Raw genomic sequence first — 23,650 nt, forward strand, 5'->3', positions numbered from 1 at the left:
TCTCCAAAACTGATCAGAACCTGCTGAAACCCACCACTGGTGCAAAGGTATAGGAGGAACGGAGGATTTTAAGAGAGGCAAGGAATTTCCTTTGGAGGCGAGTGCAAAACTCATACCAATGAATAAATGTCAGCGAGATAAGCTGCTTTCCCCTACGGGAAAGATGAGAAGGCGGGTGGGGGGCGGAGGGAAAATCAGAGAAAGGGGAAATACCAATTCCAGCTGGTGCTTCTTCCCAACATCTTGCCTACAGCTGGGTGATTCAGATAACATTGCCAAAAAAGTTAAGATACCAATTTTTTTGGTGAAATGTGTGGTTTTTTTTAGGAAAAGGGGTTGTGTTTCTTGGCAGGTGAAACTCCAGGCAGACCTTGCCTAAGGTTTTTAACGACCAGAAAAAAACAGGCATAAATTTGCATCCTTTTTTTTTCTTTCCACATACAGACAGTCCTCCACTTACAATAGTTCATTTAGTGACCATTCGCAATTTTTACTACCGGTTCTTCTGAACTTCAAAAACTTGAGTAGTTTTTGAACTACTCAAAATTTCCGCTACCGGTTCTCCAGAACTGGTCAGAACCTGCTGAAACCCACCTCTGTTCTAAGGGCATTTTGGGTGTGACTGAACTGAGAAGGGCCTTTTTAGGGGTTCAAGGAATCCAGGGCATTCATATGAAGATAAATGTTTTTTTTCTCAGTGCATTGGGTGTCCATGCAATCCATTTCTCCTTTTTGCCATTCATGCCCAGTAAATGGGAAGATGGAGACTTGCAGATAAAAAAATACCCCTTCCTTCCTCTTTTCTTTCTTTCTTCTTTCCTTTTGTTCTTTCTTCCTTCCTTTTCTCCTTTCTTTTCCTTCCTTCCTTTTCTCTTTCCTCTTTCCTTCCTTCTTTCCTTTTTCTTTCTTCCTTTTCTTATTGCTTTTTTTCCTTCCTTCCTCTTTTTTCCCTTTTTTCTTCCTTCCTTCTTCTCTTTCCTTCTTTAGTCCTTCCTTCCTTTTCTTCTTCCTTTCCTTTCCTCTCTTCCTTTCTCTTTTCTTTCTTTCCTCCTTCCTCTTTTCCTTTTCTCTTTTCCTCCCTTCCTCTTTTCTTTTCCTTTTTTCTTCCTTTCTTCTTTTTTCCTTCCTTTCCTTCTTCCCTTTCTCTCTTTCTTTTCCTTCCTTTCTTGCAAATGTTTCCAGTCCCTTCACCTGGAAACAGAAAATTCGCAGGAGATACAGCCAAAGTTTCTACTTTTCCCACGTTACGTTCCTCGTATTTTTCTCCCTAAACTTTACTGATTCTTGACAGCGACCCGTTCACAGAATGATAAGCTAGCCCGCCCTAATTAATTAATTAATTGTGATTAATTCTAGCCCCCTAGAATTATTCTAGGGCTAGAATAGAGTCCTAGAATTTTTTTTTTAAAAGTCATTTTGCACTTCCACCCTCCTTCAATGAAGATGCGAGGGAGCACCAGTACGCACGCGCAGAAGCGTGACAGCAGCCCCCACCCCACACACAAAGAGCACCGGCCTTGGCGTCCTCACTGCGCATGCGCGCCACAGACCCGGAGCAGCAGTACAGGACAGCGCCTGCGCGGACCTGGGTAGGGGGCAAGATCGGAGGGTATCAACTGCGCTTGCGCCGGCTGTCCAGGTGGGTTCACGCCTGGTTACCTGGAGCGCGGAGGCTACAGGTGAGACGGAAGCGCGCTCCCGGGGAGGAAAAGGGCGGGCAAGGCGCGGGCACGTGGGCTTCTTGCGGAAAAGGGAGGCGAGGCGAAGGTAAGGGGCTGCCTTTTCACGCAGGAAAGGCAGTGGGGAAGGGGTTTGTTGAAAGAAGTGGGGCTTGGGTTGAGGATGGAGGGGGGCAAGGTGCTGCGGGGGGGGGAACCTGGTTTTCTTTTCAGGCCCCCTCCTCCTTATTCTCCCCCACCCCGCTGGTCCCATGGTTCCTTGCAAGACGAGAGTGCCCCTGAGCATAATCAGAGTTGCATACCTGTTTACCTGCATCAGCAACCAGTTACCTGCCCATGTTTGGGATCCTACTTTGATGATCTTGACAGTTTGTGCAACAGCTGATGGGTTGATGATTGTGTCCCATCAATACAGTGTCAACTTTAAACCAGTGCAGAAATAGATTTTCTGCACGATCGCTAATTGATCTAGTCCAGGTGTCGGCAACCTGTGGCTCGGGAGCCGCATGTGGCTCTTTGGGCCCTCTGCTGTGACTCCATGTCAAGGGATCCCACCACTGGCTAGCCCTGCCCCTCGCCTTCCCCTCCCAATCATTCCTTGCCTGGCCTGAGGAGGTAAAGGTGATGGCGAGGGATGGAGAAGCGGCCAGGGCAGAGACAGAGAGATACAGAGAGAGTGGAAGAGAGACAGACATAGAGAGATACAGAGAGGGGGGGAAGAAGGGGGGAGGGAGGGAGAGAGAGAGAGAGATCAAAAGGGTTTTGTGATTCCCGGTGTTTTTTAACAACTGGTTCTCTGTCCTAATGCCTGGCTGGGTAGGCGTGGCTAGGGGGGTTCATGTGACTGGTGGAAGTGAATGATGTTGAGTTGGCCACACCCACCCAGGTTTTGTGGCTCCCGGTGTTTTCTTTTCTGTGGGAAATGGGTCCAAATGGCTCTTTGAGTGTTTAAGGTTGGAGACCCCTGATCTAGTTTTTCGGGTCTTTCCAACAGCGCACCCATCACTGTCGTCCCCCCGCCAAATTTATTAGGGCTACAGAATGAATGTGTGTAAGAATGGATTGCACACAAAGTGTTGCCTTTTTGGGTTTTCCTGCCTTGCACCCTGATTAGTTTCGCATCATCGAGAAAGAGCATTGTTATCTCCTATGAATTTAATAATAAATATAATGATATTAGAAGTGGAATGGATTTATGCTTTTTAGTATGAGCGTTGTAAGTAGTAAAGGGAAGATGTATCTCAAAACGTGAGCAATCTAAAATGATTGTTGCTACCTCTCGCCCGCTGGACTGGTTGTTGATACTTCAAACAATCTAAACTATCATAGTTACAGAGCTGTTGTGGCATAAACACAAAAGGCTAGGTGTTAAACACATATTTATATATATATTTTCTACTAAGTTCAAATGCACCAAATTGGTAAACTTGAAATGACCAATCTCCTACAGGTTAAATAAGCAAAAGGAAACTGCCCTTGTTTATCATTTTTATAGTGTTTTAATTGGTGCTTCGTAAAAGTAATTACACCCTTGGGCAGTAAACATTAGTACGTGCTGCAGAGCTTGAGCATGGATGATATTTTCTTCCAGATTTTTTTTTTCAAGAAATTCATGAGATTATAATTGAACTGATTTTAACCACGAGTAACCAATTAATTTATCATTTTCTCATGACTTTGGGTTGAAAAGCCGTTTGGAGAGAGGGAAAGGCTAAATTGGTATCAAAACCATTTAAAATAAACTCGTATGCAGCAGTTTAACCGCAGCTAGAAGTTTCACATTCTTTAAGGTAAGTTTTTAAATTTCCAGACACCCCCAAATTTGTTTTCTTAGATTTTTAAATCTGACAATTAGATATTCAGTCATCCTGGCTACATTCTCATTTGTCCTTTTTTACTGAAGAAACACCCTGGTTAGTTGCAAGTTCTTGATTTTTTTTTTATAACCGTTCAGCAAGTAAGATGCTTAAAAGCCTCCTTTTTCTTCTCTAGAGGAAGAAAATTAAACAGTACATTGGTACTGATTTTTTTAACCAAATTTGGTTGGTTCGGATCTATTGGCCTTTCTCAGTTGAATGAATGCCATAGATTCAACTTAATAGTTGAGAAAAGTGTAATTTCAAGGGGATCATAAGGATTCAAGTTTATAGGTTCATTTGATCATTTTTAGCGATGGGTAAGAAAGAGAGCAATGTTTGGGTTTCATAATTATATGATTTTAAGAAAGGCTTTGTTAGACTGCAGTTGTTTCCATTTTTCATTTATAGGTTATTATAACCTAGTTATACTGTGAACACAATGAACAAAAAAATAATTTAGCGGTAGTCTCTTTGGATAATAGACTTATATTTGTATAGCTCCCATTTACTCTGTGATTAGAAAACACTGTGAGAACATAAACTTGGCAATTTTACGTGGGCCATAGTGACCTTGTATTTCTGGACAAGAACTGCTATTCAGTTATGGGGTAGGGCCATGATGGCGAACCTATGGCACGGGTGCCACAGGTGGCACACGGAGCCATATCAGTGGGCACGCGAGCGTTGACATAGCTCAGCTCCAGCATGCATGTGTGCGCCGGCCAGCTGATTTCTGGGCCTTTTGGTCCCACCGGAAGTTGGGATATGGGCTGTTTCCGGCCTCCGGGTGGGTGGGGAAGGCTGTTTTCACCCTCCCCAGGCTCCTAGAAAGCCTCTGGAGCCTGGGGAGGGTGAAAAACAGGCCTACCGGGCCCACCGGGCTATCACATGCTAAAAGCAGGGGGGGCGCATTGTATTATGTGTGTGGGCGCACACATGAGTGACCTCCCCGCACTCCCCCCGCTTTTCGCATGTAACGGCAAAAAGGTTAGCCATCACCGGAGTAGGGAATACAGCATTGTATTTGGAGACCTCTTACCCCTTTCTCTGTAACTGTCATCTACCAGGTTTCTCCAAATTGTTAAGAGGTCCTGTGGCATGGTGGTTAATAGTAGTAATACATTCTTCTCAGTGGTGAAATCTGAACCGGTTTGCTACTAGTTCGGTGGATTGTTGCACAATTCGCAACAAACGCACTGGCCGTGCATGCACAGTTCACACCAAAAGGAGGCTTGGGAAGGTAACTAGAACAACGGCGGGGGGTGGGGGAAACCAGTTGTGGCGAGCGATCTTGGGAACCTTTTTTAAAAAGCTTTTTTAAAGCATTTTTTACTACCGATTCAGGCGAATCGGTAGTAAAAAATGCTTTTAAAAAGTGAAAAAAAGGCTTGGACCAGCACAGCTGTGCCACGCGATCATCGGAACCTTTTTTTTAACTTTTTTAAAGCATTTTTTTCCTACCTATTCGCCTGAACCAGTAGTAAAAAAATTTTTTAAAAAAGTTTTTTAAAAGGTTCCCAAGATCGCGCGGCCCAGCTGTGATCTTGGGAACCTTTTTTAAAAAACTTTTTTAAAGCATTTTTTACTACCGGTTCGGGCGAATCGGTAGTAAAGAATGCTTTTAAAAAGTGAAAAAAAGGCTTGGACCAGCACAGCTGTGCCACACGATCATCGGAACCTTTTTTTAAACTTTTTTAAAGCATTTTTTTACTACCTATTTGCCCGAACTGGTAGTAAAAAAAATGCTTAAAAAGTTAAAAAAAAAAAAAAAGTTCTGACGATTGCGTGTCACTCAGCTAATCATCAGAACTTTTTTTTTACATTTTTTTACTACCGGTTCAGCGAACCAGTAGCATTTTTTATTACCGGTTCAGGTGAACTGGCCCGAACTGATAGCATTTCACCCTGATCCTTCTGTTAATGAATGTGCAGTTAAAAACTTTCTTGTTGCACAGGGTGTCAAACTTAAGGCTGCCCTGGAAACAGCGAAAGACAGGCACATGGTGCCTCTGCCAGAGAAAACGAAGCTCAGAAGGGCCATGGGCAGCTCTCCTGAGCTCCGTTTTCACTGGCAGAGAATTGCCGGAGGCCGTCACGGCTGAAAAAGGAGCTCGGCAGCCCATTTTCTCTGGTAAAGCGCTCAGGCCACCACAGGCACCCCTACATGAGTGACAAGCTGGCCACGCCCACCCTGGCATCCCGAGGTCAAACACAACCCTAATGAGGCCCTCAATGAAATCGAGTTTGACACCCCTGTTGTAGCAGCTCCTACCGTGTTTCCCCCAAAATTTTTTGAACCCCGAAATAAGCACTTGGCTTTATTTTCGGGGATGTCTTATTATTTTGGGGCACATGGAGCAAGATGGGGCTCCTCTTGCCGTCTTACCTGATTTCCAGCTCTGTCTCCCTAACCCTAAGCAGAGGAAATGGCGGGGACCAGCCGCACATGCATTTAAATATTTTCGGGGAGGGTTTATTTTCCGGGGGGGGGCTTATTTTAGCACATGCGCTCAAAAACTCGATTGAGCTTATTATCCAGGGAGGTCTTATTTTCAGGGAAACATGATATTAGCAGCCATGATACAAGACTGTGACAAGTAGTCCATTTTCTTGGTCCACAACGATATCTTTAAGGTGATGAATTAATCGGGTAATTAATAGAAGCTATATAAGCTTATCGCCGCTGTTGTTATGACTAATAATGCCATGTTTACTGGGGTAGGAAATGGAAGTTTAAATGCACAAAGCTTCAATGCGCAACTATAAATTGGCATTAGACAAGGATCAATGGAATTCACCAGGATCCTAATCTTGGGTCTCTTGTGGCAACACAATGACTCCAAACTAATGACACGTTTAACTTCGCCTTCCAGCTCAGTCTGCTCTTCTAGAAAATTACAATCAGTTGCCCGTATTAGTCATATGTTGCATAACGTGAAATAAGTATCCAGCTTTCTGTAAACGCTTGCTTGGCATTTCTGCTTGATTGTCACTGCTGAACTGTAAGAAAATGCAACCCTTGAACCCAATGACGTTGCTGTGTACCACGGATCACATGCTTGAGTTGCAAAGCCAGACAGTTGAGTAGCGACAACAGCTTTATCTCTTCCTTTCAGCCCGCTTCCACTTCTCTCCTGAGCACAAAGCACAGTTCCAAGAACTGAGTTCCGATTAAGAAAATAAGGAACTCAGTTGCACATGCCTGTACATTGTAGAAATCTACTGTTTGGGCAGGGGCTCAAATCCTCCTCTAGTCACATATTGTATTGATCATTGTTTTTTCAGAATGTTTGAGACTATATTTTTTTTAAAAAAAATACTTGGCTCATAAGATAAAAGAACAAAAGGTGATTTACAGTAAGAAATACAGAGAAACTATTAGTGGAATTGGAATCTTAATTGTACTAATTAGTACAAAAGAAAAATGGGGGAAAGCATTATTCCAGTGTTTCCCAAACTTGGGAACTTCAAGATGTATGGACTTCAACTCCCAAAATCCCACAACCAGCCATGCTGGATGGGGAATTCTGGGAGTTGAAGTCCACACTTCTTAAAGTTCCCAAGTTTGGGAAACACTGCATTATTCATTATTCAAAAAGATGTTGAGACTCTAGAAAGAATACAGAGAAGAGCAACAAATAGGATTAGGGGACTGGAGGATAAAACATATGAAGAATGGTTGCAGGAACTGGGTATGTCTAGTTTAATGAAAAGAAGGACCAGGGGAGACATGATAGATGTCTTCCAATATCTCAGGAGTTGCCACAAAGAAGAGGGAGTCAAGCTATCCTCCAAAACATGTGAGGGTAGAACAAGAAGGAATGGGTGGAAACTAATCAAGGAGAGAAGCAACCTAGAACTAAGGAGAAATTTCCTAACAGTTAGAACAATTAATAAGTGGAATAACTTGCCTCCAGAAGTTCTGAATGCTCCAACACTAGAAATTTTTAAGAAGATGTTGGATAACCATTTGTCTGAAGTGGTGTAGGGTTTCCTGCCTAAGCAGGAGGTTGAACTAGAAGACCTCCAAGGTCCCTTCCAACTCTGTTATTCTATTCTATTCATTCTCTAAACCAGGGGTCAGCAACCCGCGGCTCTGGAGCCGCATGTGGCTCTTTCATCCCTCTGCTGCGGCTCCCTGTCATCGGTCGGCTCCACAGTTGATAGGGTTTTTGGTTAGGACAGATAGAGGAAAAAGAACGCCGCTCTAGGAGGAGACTCTATGGTGGGGGGGAACCGGACTTCCAGTCGAGCAGAGGAAAAAGGACACCACGCTAGAAGGAGACTCTATGGTGAGAGAACCGAACTTCCAGTTGGCTCCAGAATTGAACAGGTGGCTTCCGGTTAGGAACTTTGCGGCTCTTTGCGTGTTTAAGGTTGCTGACCACTGCTCTAAACTCAACAAGATTTGATTGTGGTTGAAGATTTTGGAGGTATTGTTTTTCAACTAGGGCAGTGACGGCGAACCTTTTCAGCACTGAGTGCCTAAACCGGAACGCGCATGCATGTGCTTGCGCCTGAGCACCGGAAACCCGAAGACCAGCTGGCCGATGCATGCATGCCTGGTTTTTTGGCCATTTTCAGGTTGTTTTTCAAGCCGTTTTCAGGCTGTATTTTGGGCCTTTTTTGGACCCTTTTTCTGGGCTGTTTTCAGGATGTTTTTTGAGCCATTTACAGGCTATTTTGAGGACTTTTTCAGGATGTTTTCAGGCTGTTTTGGGGACCATTTTCAGGCCATTTTTGGGCCATTTTCAGGCTGGTTTTTTGGCCGTTTTTGGGGCATTTTTTGGCTGTTTTTCAGAAACCAGAAGAGCAACTGGCAATAGCGTGCGTGCCCACAGAGAGGGCTCTGTGTACCACCTCTGGGACGCGTGCCATAGGTTCGCCATCACGGAACTAGGAAATACAAGAAGGTTGGGCCAGCTAGTTTAATTAAACCAATGCTAAAAGTGAGTTTCTAAACCAATGTTTCTCAGGCTGCGGAACCTCTAGATAAGGGGGAGATCAACTATTCTGAGAATTCCCCAACCAGCGTAGCTATCGGAGAAATTTTGGGAACTCAGAGCTGCATGTCTAGAAGTTGCTCAGGTTGAGAAATACTGTGGGAGATCTTAAAACCGTGTATTGAGTGGTCTTTTATGTATGCTTTTGGGAAAAAAAGAGAGTCCTGTAGCTTTTGGTTGGTTAATTTAAAGTGTTATAAATTACTGTTCGTTATTGTTAGATTATAATTAGTGAGATCTTCTTCTTTTTAGATCTGTGAGTTTGCCAGTTACAAAGCCATGTAGGAAGATCGACCGTGTTTCTCCAAAAATAAGGCCCTGTCTTATATTTTTTTTTAAACCCTGAAATAAGCGCTTGGCCTTATTGCCATGCGCTCAAAAGTCCGATTGGGCTTATTATCAGTGGATGTCTTATTTTGGGGGAAACACGGTAGGAATGTGTGGTCTTCTAGAAAATTCTATTTCTATTATTGGAAAACAATATCTTAAACTTTTGTTTAGCCACAGTGGCACAGTGGTTAGAGTGCAGTACTGCAGGCTACTTTCTGATGACTGCCAGCTGCCTGCAATTTGGCAGTTCAAATCTCACCAGGCTCAAGGTTGACTCAGACTTCCATCCTTCCGAGGTGGGTCAAATGAGGACCCAGATTGTTGGGGGACAATATGCTGACTCTGTAAACCGCTTAGAGAGGGCTGTAAAGCACTGTAAAGCGGTATATATGTCTAAGTGTTATTGCTAGTGCTATTATGTGTGAGATGGCAATTGACTGCCATTTATAATCTTCTATCATCATCTTCCATATTTATTCCATAGGCACGTATTGCGTTCGGAGATTGTCTCTTAGCTACTCAAGTCCTCCTTGAGAGAAAGGATTGGGTTATGAGCGAATTAATTCAACAGCTACGTTGGTTGGAGCTGTGGGAACAGGAGGGAGGGAATAGAGATAGCTGGGGACTTGTAGCCAAAATAAAATTCTTTCTCCTGGGAACCAAGGACAATTTCACCAGGTGCTGGGGAGGCATGGACTGAAACCAACTGGGGTTGGGGCTGTGACCGGATTGGACCATGTGATGGACATGCGGACTGGGGGAAAGAACTTTGACTTTTAATTTGGGTGGGGAAAACCCCGGGACTTTCAGAGTTGGGTTTTCACCAGATGTACCAATATGAGGAGTCATGGTGGCGCAGTGGTTAGAGTGCAATACTGCAGGCTACTTCTGCTAATCACCAGCTGCCAGCAGTTTGGCAGATCGAATCTCACCAGGCTCAAGGTTGACTCAGCCTTCCATCCTTCCAAGGTTGTAAAAGGAGGACCCAGATTTGGGGGGGCAATAGGCTGACTCTGTAAACCGCTTAAAGAGGGCGGTAAAGCACTGTGAAGCGGTATATAAGTCTTAAGTGCTATTGCTGTTGCTACAACATGCCTGATAAAATTGTACTTTGAGGAACACCTAAACCTCAGAGGTTTCATCGCGTTGGGTATGTTACTTGGAACCCCGACACGGTGCACGTTAAATATAAGCTGTTGCCTACATAATTCCATTTAAAACAAAAAAAAACTGTCTCCAACAGGTAATGTGCCCTCCCTTTTATACAATTAGCCACAAAAGGGCAACCTGACATTTCCGAATTTCAATAATCTTTTGTTCTCTTGCAGGAGGCAGGGCAAACTTTCCAAGGGACTACTGAAAAAGAAATCGCTTATGTCTCTTCCTTAAGACCGCCTTGGCAACCATGGGTGAATACAGTAGATTTATAGATTGGGACAAGATGGATGCTACCATCCAGGCTGATGATGAGAAGGAACTGACCGGCACTGAATTTCCCACTGAAATGCTGAAACAACTGGCTCGCCAAGGTCACTGGGCCAAGAGCCACTCTTTAAGAGCCAAAGTATATGATAAATTGATCGGCTCTATCCCTTGCCGCACGGTGACACCGGATGCCCACGTCTACCGAGACATTGTGGTGAAAATCGTTGGCAAGCGAAACAGCAATGCGCTTCCCCTTCCGGAATTCGTAGATAATAGCTTGGTTCCCACGTACTGCCTGAACGCTGAGGGCATAGGAGCTATCAGGAAGATCATCTCCTGCATCGGAAGCCAGTTCCCAGACATCTCATTCTGCCCGGCTCTGCCTTCCGTGGTGGCCCTCCTCCTTCACTACAGCAGGGATGAAGCCGAGTGCTTTGAGAAAGTTTGCCGTATCCTGGCCTGCAATGACCCATCCAAGCGCTTCATCGATCAGACCTTCTTGGCTTTTGAGTCGTCTTGCATGACATTCGGGGACCTGGTTAATAAGTACTGCCAGGCAGCTCATAAACTTATGGTGGCCATCTCAGAAGACGTGCTAGAAGTTTATTCGGATTGGCACCGGTGGCTCTTCGGGGAACTGCCCCTCGTTTACATCGCCCGGGTCTTCGATGTGTTCTTGGTAGAAGGTTACAAGGTGCTCTACCGGATTGCATTGGCTCTCCTCAAATTCTTTCACAAATTCAGAGTTGGGCAGACCCAGGAGTCGGAAAACGTTCAGCAGGACATCCGAGCGTTTGTGAGGGACATCGCAAAGTGGGTCTCTCCCGAGAAACTGCTGGAGAAAGCATTCGCGATCCGTCTCTTCTCGCGAAAAGAGATTCAGCTTTTGCAAATGGCCAACGAGAAGGCCCTGCAGCAGAAAGGCATAACGGTGAAGCAGAAAAGGTAGTGGCATTTCAGCGTCTTCCCTGAAAGGCTTTTTAAATCTAGGAACTACATTCTTGCATTATGGGGAATAAATACTATTGTAAAACCAAGCGTATCTGTGCGTCCATCCTCGGTTTCAACCATTATTGAAGATAGAGGTAGGTAGGTAGGTAGGTAGGTAGGTAGGTAGGTAGGTAGGTAGGTAGGTAGATAGATAGATAGATAGATAGATAGATAGATAGATAGATAGATAGATAGATAGATAGATATAAAGTGTTTTTCTATCGAAGCACCTGGTCTACCCCAACATGTGGGAGGGAGCATACTGCTTCCCATATATATGTGTGTATGTGTGTGTATTTATGTATGTATGTATGTATGTATTTTTCTTCAGCCGGGTATTTTCCTACGTAAACCAAGTTTTTAGCCATAGCTCAGTGAAATCACATCTACTATCCTAGGCTTCTTCAGACAGCAAGCCAGCATTTTGCTGCCTATTGGGAGACTAATATAGATCTATTTTGGACCGATTGGTCCTCATCAGTTAGCCACACCCTTACCATATGTCCCCTCCCCGTAGAGGCTAAGTATTTGCTTTCTTCTCTTATCGTAGGTTTAAAAAGTATGTATTTTTCTTCAGCCGGGTATTTTCCTACGTGAACCAAGTTTTTAGCCATACGATAAAGAGGAGAAAGCAAATACTTAGTCTCTACGGGGAGGGAACATATGGTAAGGGTGTGGCTAACTGATGAGGACCAATCAGTCCGAAATAGGTCTATATTAGTCTCCCAATAGGCAGCAAAATGCTGTCTTGCTGTCTGAAGAAACCTAGGAGAGTGGATGTGATTTCACTGAGCTATGGCTAAAAACTTGGTTTACGTGGATATCCAACACGACGTCACGTGATGTATCGGGATTTTTTTCCCCTTCGCTAAACCGGTATGGGTGTGGCTTTTGCATTCAGTTTCCCACAAACCTTAGGGTTTAGCAACCTCCAGTTGATATATTCCGTGCTTCTGGTTTAAGAAAAAGGTAAAAGAGCTTGTGAAAAGTGATGCTACGATGAATGTGAACTTTTAGCAGAGGCTTCGGTTTAGATAACACCTTTGCTGTATTCACACGTTCAAGATTCACTTAGCAGTGATAAGAATCTAAAAATGACTTATGATCCTTTCTAATGGATCCCGCAGTATTCTTGCTCCTGAAATCATAAGGCATAATCTGTTATTTATTTATTTTTTAATTTGATTTATATGCCGCCCTTCTCCGGAGACTCAGGGCAGCTTACAATGCACTAAGCAATAGCCTTCATACTTTTGTATATTTTATACAAAGTCAGCTTATTGCCCCCACAAACTGGGTCCTCATTTTACCTACCTTAGAAAGGATGGAAGACTGAGTCAACCTTGAGCCTTGGAGAGATTCGAACCAGCAGAAATTGCAGGCAGCTGTGTTAATAACAGGGTGCTTTAGACCACTGTACTACCAAGGCAAAACCACTGTACTATCATCAGCAAAGGTATTGCTGATGCTTTGTTTTTAAAATCCCTGTGTTTGGGGAAAACGAAGATAAAAGGGATTCGTTGAACGGATAAGTGAACTTTTGAGGCAAGTTAGTCAGGAAAAGTAAGTTAAAAATAAATGAATTAGACCCAAAGGTCCTTTCTACAAAAAAAAAGAAAGAAAAAAAAAGAACTGGACTTCCTTTGTTTTCTTTCAATTCTGAAGAAGTTTCTTAGATGAGAAGTGAAACATCTTCAAGAAAAGTCCAGTTGCCTTTTGAAAAAGCACCTTTGGGACAACTGCGACCTGGACGACTGAGTATCTCCCTAGATAAATGAACTAGAAGTCGTAAATGTGGTGGAGGGAGATTCCTAGAAAAGAAATGTGACCTAGCAAATTTAAAAACCGTTGAAGGAATTAAGAACTGACTTTAAAAAAAGAAAGAAAGAAAGAAAATGTGTTCAACTGTCCTTTATTTCACTGTTGGTCTGCTCAAATCTTATTCTGTGTTTCTCTGTAGGCTTTTTCCATGCACTTGGTGGGGATATGTGAAACTGCTGGTCTTTTCTTGATTTCTCCTTCTTCTTTTTTTTGTCTCCCTTCTCGTGCCTTCTTTTCTGTCCATTCCGTATCTGCTGCGTTGCTTTGCAGTAGTACATCCCCCAAAAGGTAGGTTTGAACGTTTGAATCTTCGTGCTCTGCTACTCTAACTTGATTTGGCTTCCATTTGGCTGTGGCTGCACTAAGATGGATGGTAACAGTAAGCTTATGTGCGTTGGTGGTAGTGTGGTAAAATTCAAGGCTGCCTTTACTTGCTGCTGTCAAATCAATAACAGAATAACAGAGTTGGAAGGGATCTTGTAGGTCAGTGATGGCGAAACTTTTCGGCACCAAGTGCCGAAAAGGTCATATGGAAACATCGCGCGCACACGCACGCTCGTTGGAGCTGTGCTCCGGAAAAGCCAAACTTCCAGATTCTGGTGCACATGCGCACCCAATGATCAGCTGGCCAGCGCACATGTGCACTTCGGTTTTCAGCACTGCCACATGCACAAAGGACAACTGATCGGCGTGCGCGCATGCGCGCCAGAAACCCAGAAGACAAACAGGCAAGGCCTTGCATGCCAGGCGACACGGTTTCGCGTGCTACTTTGGACATGCGTGACATAGGTTCGCCATCACTGTTGTAAGTCATCTAGTCCAACCCCCCGCCTAAGTAGGAGACCCTACACCATTTCTGACCGATGGCAGTCCAGTCTCTTCTTGAAAGCTTCCAGTGATGAAGCTCCCACAACTTCCGAGGGCAACTTCTGTTCCATGGGTTGATGGTTCTCACTGTCATTGCGCGATTCCTGCATTTTGCCTGACCTAAACTGCATTTAATCTAGTTTGGCTGCAAGAAAGAAATGGCTATGTGGATTTGTTTCTGTCTTAATGTATGTTTCTGTGTCCCAGTCCTCTTATTTATTTATTTATTTGTTTGTTTGTTTGTTTATTTATTTATTTTTAATTTGATTTATATGCCGCCCTTCTCCGGAGACTCAGGGCGGCTTACAGTGCGTTAAGCAATAGCCTTCATACTTTTGTATATTTTATACAAAGTCAGCTTATTGCCCCCACAAACTGGGTCCTCAATTTACCTACCTTAGAAAGGATGGAAGGCTGAGTCAACCTTGAGCCTTGGCGAGATTCGAACCCTGCAGTAATTGCAGACAGCTGGTGTTAAATTACAGTGCTTAGTCTGCAGAGCTATCCAGGCTCCAATTTATTTATTGGTTCGATTTATATGCCGCCCTATTCCGGAGACTCAGGGCGGCTTACAATGCGTTAAGCAATAGCCTTCATACTTTTGAATATACCTGCTTAGTAGGGCTTTCAACTCCCCCCCCCAAGCGGTGTTCTTTTTTATACAAAGTCAGCTTATTGCCCCCACAAACTGGGTCCTCATTTTACCTACCTCGAAAAGATGGAAGGCTGAGTCAACCTTGAGTCTGGTGAGATTTGAACTTGCAGTAATTGCAGGCAGCTGACGTTACTTAACAGTGCTTTAGTCTGCTGCGCCACTAAGGCTCTTCTTTATGTGCTGGTCTCACATTTCTCATTGTCACCAAGACACTTGCGATTTCTTTTAACTCTTCCTTCCCCACAACGTTAGAGTCTCCTGTGGCATATCTGCCAAAGATACTGTTGGTTACCAATTAGAATAGAATAACAGTGTTGGAAGGGACCTTGGAGGTCTTCTAGTCCAACCCCCTGCTTAGACAGGAAACCCTACACCACTTCAGACAAATGGTTAGCCAACCTCTTCTTAAAAACTTCCAATGTTGGAGCATTCACAACTTCTGGAGGCAGGTTGTTCCACTGATTAATTGTTCTAACTGTCAGGAACTTTCTCCTTAGGACCTATTTAATTTATATATGTCACCCATCTCACTATTACAGTGACTTTGAGTGGCTTCCAATGGAATAAAAGGGTAAGCAATGCTTTTTAAGCAAGAGCCGTGGTGACGCAGTGGTTGGAATGCAGTATTGCAGGCTAACTCAGTGCTCACTGCGAGGAGTTCGATCCTGACCGGCTCAACGTCGACTCAGCCTTGGTGGCACAGTGGTTAGAGTGCAGTACTACTTCTGCTGACTGCCAGCTGCCTGCAATTTGGCACTTCAAATCTCACCAGGCTCAAGGTTGACTCAGCCTTCCATCCTTCCGAGGTCATTAAAATGAGGACCCAGATGGTTGGGGGCAAGAGGCTGACTCTAAACCGCTTAGAGAGGGCTGTAAAGCACTGTGAGGCAGTATATAAGTCTGAGTGCTATTGCTATTAGGAGCCCTGGTGGCGCAGTAATTAGAACGCAGTATTGCAGGCTAACTCTACCCACTGTCAGCAGTTCGATCCTGATTGGCTCAAGGTTGACTCAGCCTTCCATCCTTCCGAGGTGGGTAAAATGAGGATCCAGATTGTTGGATAGATTGACTCTGTAATAGACTGACTCTGTAAACCCCTTAGAGAGGGCTGTGAAGCAGTATATAAGGCTGAGTGCTATTGCTATATACATTTAAGTCAGTGGTTCTCAACCTTCCTAATACCACGACCCTTTAATACAGTTCCTCATGTTGTGGTGACCCCCAACCATAAAATTATTCCTAAAACCATTGAAAATATGTGTTTTACGATGGTCTTAGGCAACCCCCAAAGGGGTCGCGACCCACAGGTTGAGAACCACTGATCTAAGTGCTAGTGCTACTGTTATTATCTTTTAGTAATAAATCTCTTCCTATTTTAAGACTTGAAAGAGGTAGAATCGGCTTAAGCCAGCTGCCTTTTCTTAACCTGATTTTTGTTGCTGTTGTTGTTGTTGTTGTTGTCCCCCAGGCAGAATGTCCACCTGGCTGTTCACGCTGAGAACTTCAAGTCTGAAATTGTCGATGTGAAGAAGATGAGAGACATCTGGTCATGGATTCCCGAGCGCTTTGCTCTTTGTCAACCTCTACTGCTGTTTACCACCTCAGAGCATGGCTTCAGCCTAAACAGGTAGCAATTAGCTCAGTGGTGAAATCTAAAATTTGTTAAGACTGGTTCTGTGGGCGTGGCTTAGGGGGGTAATGTGACTGAGTGGGCGTGGCCTTTTTTTTTTTACTTTTAAAAGTAAAAGTGAAGAGGTTGTATAAAAATGCTTTCAAAAGGCTCTGACGATCCCAGCTGAGTTGCCTGATTGGCAGATGCTTTTTTTCTTTTAAAAGCCTCTGCCGATCAGGCAACTCAGCTTGGATCATCAGAGGCATTTAAAAGAAAAAAAGGCTCTGACGATCCCAGCTGAGTTGCCTGATTGGCAGATGCTTTTTTTCTTTTAAAAGCCTCTGCCGATCAGGCAACTCAGCTTGGATCATCAGAGGCATTTAAAAGAAAAAAAGCCTCTGACGATCAGGCAACTCAGCTTGGATCGTCAGAGGCATTTAAAAGAAAAAAAGCCTGCCGATCAGGCAACTCAGCTGGGATCATCAGAGGCTTTTAAAAGCATTTGACAATCCCAGCTGAGCCGCGTGATCATCAGAGGCTTTTTTTTTTTTACTTTTAAAAGCATTTTTTTCGGCCAAAGAGGTAGAAAAAATGCTTTTAAAAATTAAAAAAAAAAGCCTCTGATGATTGTGCGGCTCAGCTGGGCATGACGGGGGGCGGGGGGGTAGGGATTTTTGCTACCGGTTTTCTGAACCACCCGCCTCCATCGCTACCGGATCGGGCGATCCAGTCCGAACCGGGAGCATTTCACCTCTGAATTAGCTCCATTATTTTTTTTTTAAAAAAAAAGGATTTGTAGTAGGAAAAAGTTATCGATGTTGTCCCTGCATTGATGGTGCGCCATCAAGTCAGTGTAAACTTTTAGCAACCAGGTGTTGCTAAATCAGTCCTACCTACTTGCCAACAGGATGATTTTTAAAAAGTTGGGTGAGGACTTTGGAGAGCCTGATTCAAACCTCTTCCCAACTCTGAAGTTCACCAAGTGTCTTGGGCCAGCTTCTGTCTCTCTTTGAATCTACTAGCTTGTGAAGTTTGATTAAGAATAAGATGAGAGTTGTCAAAATGTTTTCTTTCATGCCTTTAAAGGCTGTAAAGTTAAGCAGTGAATGACTTTCATCCTGCATTCTTTTTATGATAACTATATAATAGGTGTACAATTACTGTAACTTGATTGTTTATGTGCTCTCACGTCAAACTACAATGCTTGTTTTGATTGATGGAGCTTTTTAGGATGGAGCTGAGCATTTGCTGGCTGGATGCCCTTCCTGACACCTATGTGGAGTTCGCAACAGATATTTTCTCATTGGGCCTTAAAGAGAAACATCTTGTTTCACCTGGGATTGAACTCTCAACCTTCCAAGTGGAAGGTTAAGGTCTTCACCATACATAATATCCCTGCTTCATAAATATGCTATATGTCAGTGTCTGTGACTCTGCCAGATCCTAGGGGAATGTATTCAATTAGTAGAAGATAAATTATTGCTTCAGTAGAAGTTGAATTGATGTTTCATAAAGACATCTTTTTATACCTATGTTTGTACATTAGGTTTTACCCACATTGTGAGGGACATGAACCGACTCTCCTTTTGATTAAAACAACTATGCAAGAGGTAAGTGAGAGGATGAAGAACAGCCTGGTTAGAGGCTCCCTTGGTGAATTTCATAAGCTTGAATAAAGCAACGTCTTAAGATTTTCTTCCCCTAATTAAAAGCAGAAATTTCCATCGTTACTTTTTTTTCAACGAAAGTCCCCTAGATGCTCCTGTTTGTTGCATTTACCACCCAAGATTCATTGGAGGCACACTCAGAGGTTTAACACACTTGGCTTTTAATCTGCCAGGGTTGAGATGACAACTGACACAGCAGCTGTTGTCAGGTCCAAGAACGACACATGGCATTACTTAAAAGCAGTAGTGAAATCCAAATTTTTTTACTGTAGGCGTGGCTTGGTAGGCATGGCTGGGGAAGGATACTGCAAAATCTCCATTCCCTCCCCACTCCAGGGGAAGGATACTGCAAAATCCCCATTCCCTCCCCACTCCTGGGAGAAGGATATTGCAAAATCTTCATTCCCATCCCACTCGGGGGCCAGCCAGAGGTGGTATTTGCTGGTTCTCCGAACTGCTCAAAATTTCCGCTAATGGTTCTCCAGAACCTGTCAGAACCTGCTGGATTTCACCCCTGCTTAAAAGTAGTTTCCTGTATTCTTCACCTAGACAGACTCTTGCCAGACTAAAGCAATTATCTGTATCACTGTAGCTCTACTTTGTGAACTGCTGGGGTGGGGTGAGGGGGGTATCTGTCCTTGTTCTCTTCCTGCCTACCAGACATTCCAAGCTCCGCTGACTCTTTGCTCTCTGGAAAGCAGCCCCTCCCTAATGGGAATCTAGACTATATTCCACCACAGCCATATTGACTTTCTCAAGATTAGATTAGAATTCTTTATTGGCCAAGTGTGATTGGACACATGAGGAATTTGTCTTTGGTGCATACGCTCTCAGTGTACATAAAAAGACAAGATACATTTGTCAAGAATCAAGATACAAGACTTAATGATATTTATAGGGTACAAATAAGCAATCAAATCATACTAGGAAACCAATATAAATCGTAAGGATACAAGCAACGAAGTTACAGTCATGCAGTCATAAGTGGGAGGAGATGGGTGATAGGAACGATGAGAAGTTTAATAGTAGTGCAAACTTAGTGAATAGTTTGACAGTGTTGAGGGAATTATTTGTTTAGCAGAATGATGGCATTCGGGGAAAAACTGTCCTTGTGTCTAGTTGTTCTGGTGTGCAGTCCTCTATAGCGTCATTTTGAGGGTAGGAGTTGAAACAATTTATGTCCAGGATGCGAGGGGTCTGTAGATATTTTCCCAGCCCTCTTTTTGACTTGTGCAGTATACAGGTCCTCAATGGAAGGCAGGTTGGTAGCCATTGTTTTTTCCGCAGTTCTAATTATCCTCTGAAGTCTGTGTCTGTCTTGTTGGGTTGCAGAACCAAACCAGACAGCTATGGAGGTGCATATCCGATTCCTAAAACAGTGTCTTGTTTACTGTGCCCCCCCCTTAGGTCTGTGGAGCTTATTTGTCGACCGACTGGCATGAACGCAAACGAGGAGGAGGCAAGCTAAGTTACTTTGGGACAGGAGAATGTTTTGTATTCAGGGTAAGAAAACCATTGTGACTTTCTTCCAGACGACTTCAAGCCTTCAGCCTTCACACTTGCTTTTTTCATTTAATCTCCTGCTCTTTTCCAGCTGGTGCCCGAAGTGGAACGATACGAGTGGGTTATAATCAAACACCCAGAACTCGCCATGACCGGCTCTGTACAAGAAAACAATTCTTCGGTCGTTTCTGACTCCCCTTCCTCAACCAATCTCCCCCTGGATCCTTCCAGTCGCCTTTCCCCTTTCCTATCGGCCCGGCATTTCAACCTGCCTTCCAAAGCAGCGTCCATGTTTATGGCCGGTAGCACTGAATGCATCATCATAGGTAGGTTTCCATTTTTCCAGCTTCCTCTCAAAACGGCTGTTTGTATTTTCTAGAGAGAAATGAGTCTTACACTTCTGTGCTCTCCGTTAGCGCTTGCGGTGTGGCTGCTTTAACACTTTTCGTTTGTGAACAGACAAAATTATCTGGGAATGTGGGTCAGGGTGGAAATGAATATGCAAACTGCTGCGGTGACTACCGTATTTTTCGGAGTATAAAACACACTTTTCTTCCCCCCCTAAAAGAGGGTGAAAATTTGGTTGTGTCTTATACATTGAATGTAGCCCCGCCCACGAGGCCAAAAACGTGAGGCACGGAGGCAGTGATGGTTTTTGGCAATCCCTGCAGACTGGAACAGCTGATTGGGGGATATTCCAGGAGGCTGATCCACCCACCAATCAGCCGCTCATGCTGAATCAGGCTGCAATAACGTGCTGAAGCTGACCTGGCTATTTGCTATTTGCTGCAAGGACGTGTCAGAGTTTGCAGCAGCAATCACATCCAGAAAGCACACACAAGTAACTGATTCAGCAGGATTCAATAACTTCTCTTTATATATAATATAACACATGAAGTAAATGTACAATACCAGAAGCAGAAACGTTTCATGACCCAATTGGGTAACATCATCAGTGCTAGAAGGGAGAGGGGTTTGTCGAGTGGAGGAGGAGGAGGAGGAAGATTGTGGCGTCCTTGGTGCCCTCTGAACTTGGTGGGTTTTTTGCAGATGTTTCATTATTCAAACTAGGTAATATCATCAGAGTGCACCAAGGATCCTTCATTTCAACCCCGAGTTACAAATATTCTCCTTTATTGATTGGGGCAGTCACAATCTTTTAATTCCAAAGCAGCCTGGTTAAAGGAACTAGAGGCAGGTATTGGGAAATATATTGAAAGCATGAGTGTTTCTCTTCTGTCTACAAAAGTACAGGTTGTCCTTGCTTAATGACCAGTCACTTAAAAACTGTTCAAAGTTACAATGAACCCCCCCCCCAAAAAAAAAGCTACTTAACAACCTGATTCCAGAGTTCCAACAGTGGTACATGCGCATACACACCGCAATCATATGACTGCATTTAGCATGCTTGGCAGCCGGCGAAAGCTTTGCAGCTGATTGCAGTGTTCTGCAGTCATGTGACTGCAATGTACAACATTTTTCAGATTTCTAACTCTTCAGACAGTTTCTAGCAAAAATTAAAAAATAAAAAAATCCCACAGGAATACAGGAATTGGTTTAATAACTACACAGTTTGCTTAACGACCGCTGTCTCCGCTTCATGGCCATGGCATTTGCTTAATGAGTGGTGCAAAAAATATCGTAAAATCGGGGACAATCATGTGGCTGCCTCAACTTGTGTCTGTCATGATTTATGACCATAATTCCAGTTCTGTTACAGACATAAGTCAAGGACTATGTTGTGGCCTGCCAGAAGAGCTGGCAGCAGATTCAGACAGTGAGGAGACTGGGGAGGAACATGGGCCAATCCTGGAGTCTGGGGAAGGCTCTGATGAGGGCTCTGCGTCGGAGGCAGAGAGGGGGCCAGGGCCGTCTGACAGTTATCAGCTGCCTTTGGAGGCAGACATCAATGAGGCAGACGAACAGCTGGAGCCTGTTCCCAGTGTGTGCATGCGCAGAGTTGCCAGATGAAGGGAACAGCTAAAGAACAAGGGTCGACTTGGGAGTAAGGCTACAGGTGGACGATGAATGGCCCCTCCCAGAGGGAATAAAAGAGGAGCAAAAGTTTGCAATTTTGAAGATATGGGCCTGGCAGCTCCCCAAGCCAGATAAGGTCTGTGACTGTAAATTCTCCCTTGAAAGATTTTGCTGGATATGAAAGAGAAGAATTCACAGTAACTTAATAAAAAGGGGTTTTTGTCGGGACAAGGAGTCTTCTTCGGGGTTTGGGAAAGCCTAGGTCAGAACAGACTATCTGTAATACAACAACCGTATTGTGAGATAGCACCAAGATGTAGACATTCTGACAAAATGACACAACGACTCTCTTGTTTGCAGGTGGTGGCGATGGCCAAGCCCTCTATCTTGACGCAGACTTGAATCATGGAAGGACGGGTCATTGCAACACTTTCAACAATCAACCGTTGTGCTCCGAAAATTTCCAGATAGCTATCATGGAAGTTTGGGGGTTCAAGGACACTATGAACAGCTGAGAAGGTTGCCCTCCTTCAACATCGACTAGCCCATGAAGTATTTCTCAAGTTTCTGTGCCCATTTCCATTTCCATTTCCCGGGAACCAAGCTATCCTCTGAAGCCCCTCAAAAATTAAGCTTCTTTGTACTTTGTCAAAAGCTAAACATTGGAAGATCTCGGCTAAATCTGGGGCCTAGTTGTTTAGTCACCGTGTTTTTGTACGTGATTCCGTGTAGTCTAAGTGATTAGCCTCTTTCTGCTGTGTTGAGTTCGACGCACACCCTGATATTTTTGGTGGGAAGGAGGGATTTTAACATCCCCCCCCTCAGTTGATCCATAACTCTATCAGCACTGACATCACAATTCAATGTGTATTGTGTTTTTTTTCAGATCTTGAGAGATGTGGATGAGCCACTGATTCAGGGGTGAAATGCTACCGGTTCGCACCGGTTCGGGCGAAACCGGTTCGGTTCGCACCAGTTCGGGCGAAACAGTAGTAAAAAAAAAAGCTACTGGTTCAGGCGAGCTGGTATTTCCAACGATCAGCTGTGCCACACGATTTATATTCGCTAGAAAGCAGGAAATACTGCTTTCTAGCAAATCTAAATCGCGTGGCACAGCTGTTTCCCCCCCCTCACTGTTCTACTTACACTCTTAAGCCTCCTTTTTCCGCGCACAGCATGCATTCGGCATGCACTGCGCATGTACGCAGAGCGCGCATTTGGCACACACCGTGCATGCACGGGCAGCGAACTGATGGCAAACCGCGGAGGATTTCACCACTGCACTGATTCAACCAGCAAGTCTCGTTTCTTATAAATATGAGCTTCCATCCAAAGTGGACTGTATATAATCAATGGATTATGATGCTGATTTCTTTCAGTTTTTTTCCCTCATTCTCACCCTCTGTGTATTACACCCTTCTAGGAATTCCCTGATCCTCACAGAGCTACAGTAGACGGAGAGATTTTATTGCATAGCACACAAACCACCTTCAGGTCCAACCGATTATTTTCAGGCACTTACTTCTTTTAAATCTATTTAACCCTTGCTTTTTGTGTGTGTAAATGTGAATCTGTTGTTGCTGTCCCGACTGTTAACTTTACTGGTAATTCCAATATGTGGGGAAAATACCTTTCAGGAGTCTTAATTTTCATTCTGCAGTGATGCACTGATCTGTAGACGTTAAGGAACCTCCCCAGCCCTCCTCATATTTTTCTGTTTACATTCCTGGTACCGCATATCAGTAATATACTTATTTTAGATGATAGCTTCATGCCACTGAAGTCCAATGCAATATACATTGTGCACAGAAATATCCCCACCAGCCTTGATCCAGAGCAATGACTTGGTCCTTCTCTAGACTATCCCTCTGCATTTGTGCTTAGAGAAACAGTATTTCCAAAGCAGTATTAGCCATCTGATCTGAAACGGTTGATTGGTATATAAACCAGCCATTTCTCTAATTTCTCCATTAATTAGGACTGGTTGAGTTCTCCAGGCCTGCAATTTTTTTCAGTAACGTGATTGCCTCTCTCTATATCTTCGTTTTGGTGCTGTGCATCTTGATTTTCAAGATGGGTGTACTGAATTTGTGTGAATATGCAAGTTTTACTTCCGATGGTGGGGTTCTTTTTTTTTTTCCCCTCCAGAGACATTTGTGACTTTTTGCCCCCCCCATACCTTTCCCCACTTCCTAATTTATATCTCCTCTTCGTCCAGTTGTCCTGGCCTAGGTCTGTATAAAGTGTGTGACTCTGTGACTG

General features: G+C 43.9%; 1 protein-coding gene across 2 annotated transcripts; it reads left to right on the forward strand.

The window, feature by feature from the left end:
* The first annotated feature begins 1,601 nt into the window (after positions 1-1,601).
* TBC1D24 (TBC1 domain family member 24) lies at positions 1,602-23,650 on the forward strand. 2 transcript variants are annotated; one of them, XM_070955052.1, is made up of 8 exons: positions 1,602-1,679; positions 10,200-11,241; positions 13,378-13,395; positions 16,098-16,256; positions 17,788-17,851; positions 19,316-19,411; positions 19,503-19,737; positions 21,749-23,650. In XM_070955052.1, the coding sequence occupies exons 2-8, from the start codon at positions 10,277-10,279 to the stop codon at positions 21,901-21,903; spliced, it is 1,692 nt and encodes a 563-aa protein (XP_070811153.1). In that variant the 5' UTR covers positions 1,602-1,679; positions 10,200-10,276; the 3' UTR covers positions 21,904-23,650. The 2 variants fall into 2 exon arrangements, with proteins under 2 accessions (XP_070811153.1, XP_070811154.1); XM_070955053.1 differs by lacking the exon at positions 13,378-13,395.

Source organism: Pituophis catenifer, unplaced genomic scaffold (genome assembly GCF_029215685.1).
Source record: "Pituophis catenifer annectens isolate HBS135680 unplaced genomic scaffold, rPitCat1.0.hap2 SCAF_16, whole genome shotgun sequence".
Lineage (NCBI taxonomy): Eukaryota > Metazoa > Chordata > Lepidosauria > Squamata > Colubridae > Pituophis > Pituophis catenifer.

What these genes read in the sequence shown, in the direction of transcription:
- TBC1D24 (XM_070955052.1), top strand. Translation starts at nt 10,277, where the DNA reads ATGGGTGAATACAGTAGATTTATAGATTGGGACAAGATGGATGCTACC. An exon ending in TTAAAACAACTATGCAAGAG is followed by an intron (nt 17,852 to 19,315) that starts GTAAGTGAGAGG and finishes CCCCCCCCTTAG; the next exon opens with GTCTGTGGAGCTTATTTGTC. An exon ending in GAGAATGTTTTGTATTCAGG is followed by an intron (nt 19,412 to 19,502) that starts GTAAGAAAACCA and finishes GCTCTTTTCCAG; the next exon opens with CTGGTGCCCGAAGTGGAACG.